The 2,201-nt window shown below is 33.3% G+C and overlaps 1 protein-coding gene across 1 annotated transcript; it reads right to left on the bottom strand.

The window, feature by feature from the left end:
• Positions 1-222: 222 nt before the first annotated feature.
• On the bottom strand, positions 223-1,490 carry LOC109339991. The gene is made up of 2 exons (XM_019577540.1): positions 1,293-1,490; positions 223-1,196 (listed from the first exon to the last, which is right to left on the bottom strand). Exons 1-2 carry the CDS (start codon positions 1,455-1,457, stop codon positions 336-338), a joined length of 1,026 nt encoding a protein of 341 aa, XP_019433085.1. The 5' UTR covers positions 1,458-1,490; the 3' UTR covers positions 223-335.
• Between the last annotated feature and the right edge of the window lie 711 nt (positions 1,491-2,201).

The raw sequence follows: 2,201 nt of genomic DNA on the forward strand, positions 1-2,201 counted from the left end.
CCATATGCAAATAGTTAATACAAATAAAGAGATGATTTTTTTATTCTCTCTATATTATTACAAAAACCATCTAAATCGAAGGAACTTATTACAAAAATCAAACACCATTTTTTCATCTGGGCTAAAATGTTTTCAATGTATGTATTTCCAAAATTAAAGAGGGTAATAATTGAAAACTAGTATATTTAATTTAGGCAATAAAATCTAGTACGGATCTTAATGTGTCCACCCAAAAACATTAAAACCATGACTTTTATACAAATGAGCACTTCAATCTAATAACAATTAAATGCATCAATGTTGCATATTGGGTAAGAGAAACAAAATAAAAAGCATTAAAAGAAGTAAGAAAGTATCACCTTTGGGCGGCCCATGGGCTTTCCAATGGATTTCTTCATTGGCTTCCTCGCCACAGCAGGCTTCTTACTGCCACCATAGGCAGCAGAACCACCAACAATAGATGGTGATGCAACAACATTCTTCTTAGGCCTCCCCCGGGGCTTAGGAGAGCCAATGGGTACAGAGTTCGATGGCAATTGAGCAAGTTCATGAGCATCGGCAGGGGGAGGGACACCACCATCATTACTATGAGTAGCAGAGGGAACGACAATGGGCTTCAGATGGGCTTTCGATGGGCGCCTTGGCTTCTTCTCGTGGTCGTCAAAAATTAAGTCCACACTCAAAAAAGATTGATACTTGGCTGGAGGACGATGAACCCTTTTCCCATTTTCGAGTCTCAACGTTGAACTCACCCCTTCTCCCTCACCAAAAACCTTCAATGAACAACTCTGACTCGTTTTCATCACTTCAGTAGTAGCACCAGCAACACTACTAATAAATTCACCCTCGTCATTCAACCCAAGTTGAGTTGATTTGGGCTCAACATTCTGCTCCAATTGAGGAGTCAACTTCGAATCAGGATTGGGCTTTGATAGACAATCATGTCCCCTCGAGACGAAGGAGGAGGAAGATAGTGAAAGTGACATCGGTTTGTCAGATCTAGCAATTGGGAACTTGTAGGATCTTTTAACCATAATGATAATATTCTTATCCTTCAAGTATTTTAGGTTTTGAGTCAACAAGGTGTCGTGATTGGGAGGAAGGAGATCTTTGTACTCTTGTGCAATGTACTTCCCAATAGTCATCTTGCTAGAACCATTTTCATCTTTCAAAGCCCTAATTGCACTACAAATCATCTGAATCACACCCAAATACATGAAATCAAATTAAAATTAGGTCATAAAAACACTCCTAAATGAAAAGATAATTTAAAATGGATAAAATCAGGTTACCTTCGAATAAGAAGGGTGGTCTCCATTGCATGGTGGGGGAGGAGCAAGAGTAGCAGGAGAAGTAGGGTGGTTTGGGAAGGAGTTGATTATGTTGACATTGGGGTAGGCATTGATAGGGCGGTGAGGGGGAGAAGAAGGAAGGATTGAGGATGAGTAAGAGTCCATGGAGAGAGAGACTGGTCAAAGGAGTGAGAGAGAAAATAGGGTAAATTTGGTAATTAGGAATATCCTATAACATACATTTATATAGCGAAGGAAAGTGACATAACACATGAGTCACGAGGAGAAAGAGAGTTTTTTCTAAAATATTGTGTGCTACAGCAGCTCTAAAATGGTAAATGGAAAACCAAAAACAAGTTAAGGAAAAGTTAAAGTGGTTTAAAAATATATATATTTTTGTTTAAAAAGATTTATTTTTTAATTTAAAATTATTTAAATATTACAACTTTTATTTTTCTTACCTTAAAAATAAAGATACATTTATTTTTTAAATATTTTAATATTATTAAACTTCAATGAACATTTTTTAAATATTTTAATATTATTAAACTTCAATGAACATTTTATCTTATTTAAGGTACTTTTTAAATTAAAAAATATAGTTTTCATAAAAAGTAATATAAAGTTAAATATTTTTCTTACTTTCTATCCATATATCCGTTTCTTCCGTAAAGAATTATTTTATTTTAACTTTAAAGAATAAATATATCATGTTGATAAATGAAATTTCAATTCATAACCTCAAAATTAGTTTTTTTAATTACCAAATAAACTCAAAATATTTTTATTTGATAGTTTGTCTGATCACGTGTAAATAAATATTTTCACTAAAGAAAATTACCGCCTTAATAAATGATTCTATAATTTGTTTATTTATTCCTTTAAAATAAATATAAAATAATTTAATGA

This window comes from Lupinus angustifolius, unplaced genomic scaffold (assembly GCF_001865875.1).
Source record: "Lupinus angustifolius cultivar Tanjil unplaced genomic scaffold, LupAngTanjil_v1.0 Scaffold_122_29, whole genome shotgun sequence".
Taxonomy (NCBI): Eukaryota; Viridiplantae; Streptophyta; class Magnoliopsida; order Fabales; family Fabaceae; genus Lupinus; species Lupinus angustifolius.

Bases quoted from the DNA above. Each gene is read 5' to 3' on its own strand.
- LOC109339991 (XM_019577540.1), bottom strand. From the start codon at position 1,457: ATGGACTCTTACTCATCCTCAATCCTTCCTTCTTCTCCCCCTCACCGC. The intron at 1,197-1,292 runs GTAACCTGATTT...GGTGTGATTCAG, and splicing joins ACCACCCTTCTTATTCGAAG to ATGATTTGTAGTGCAATTAG.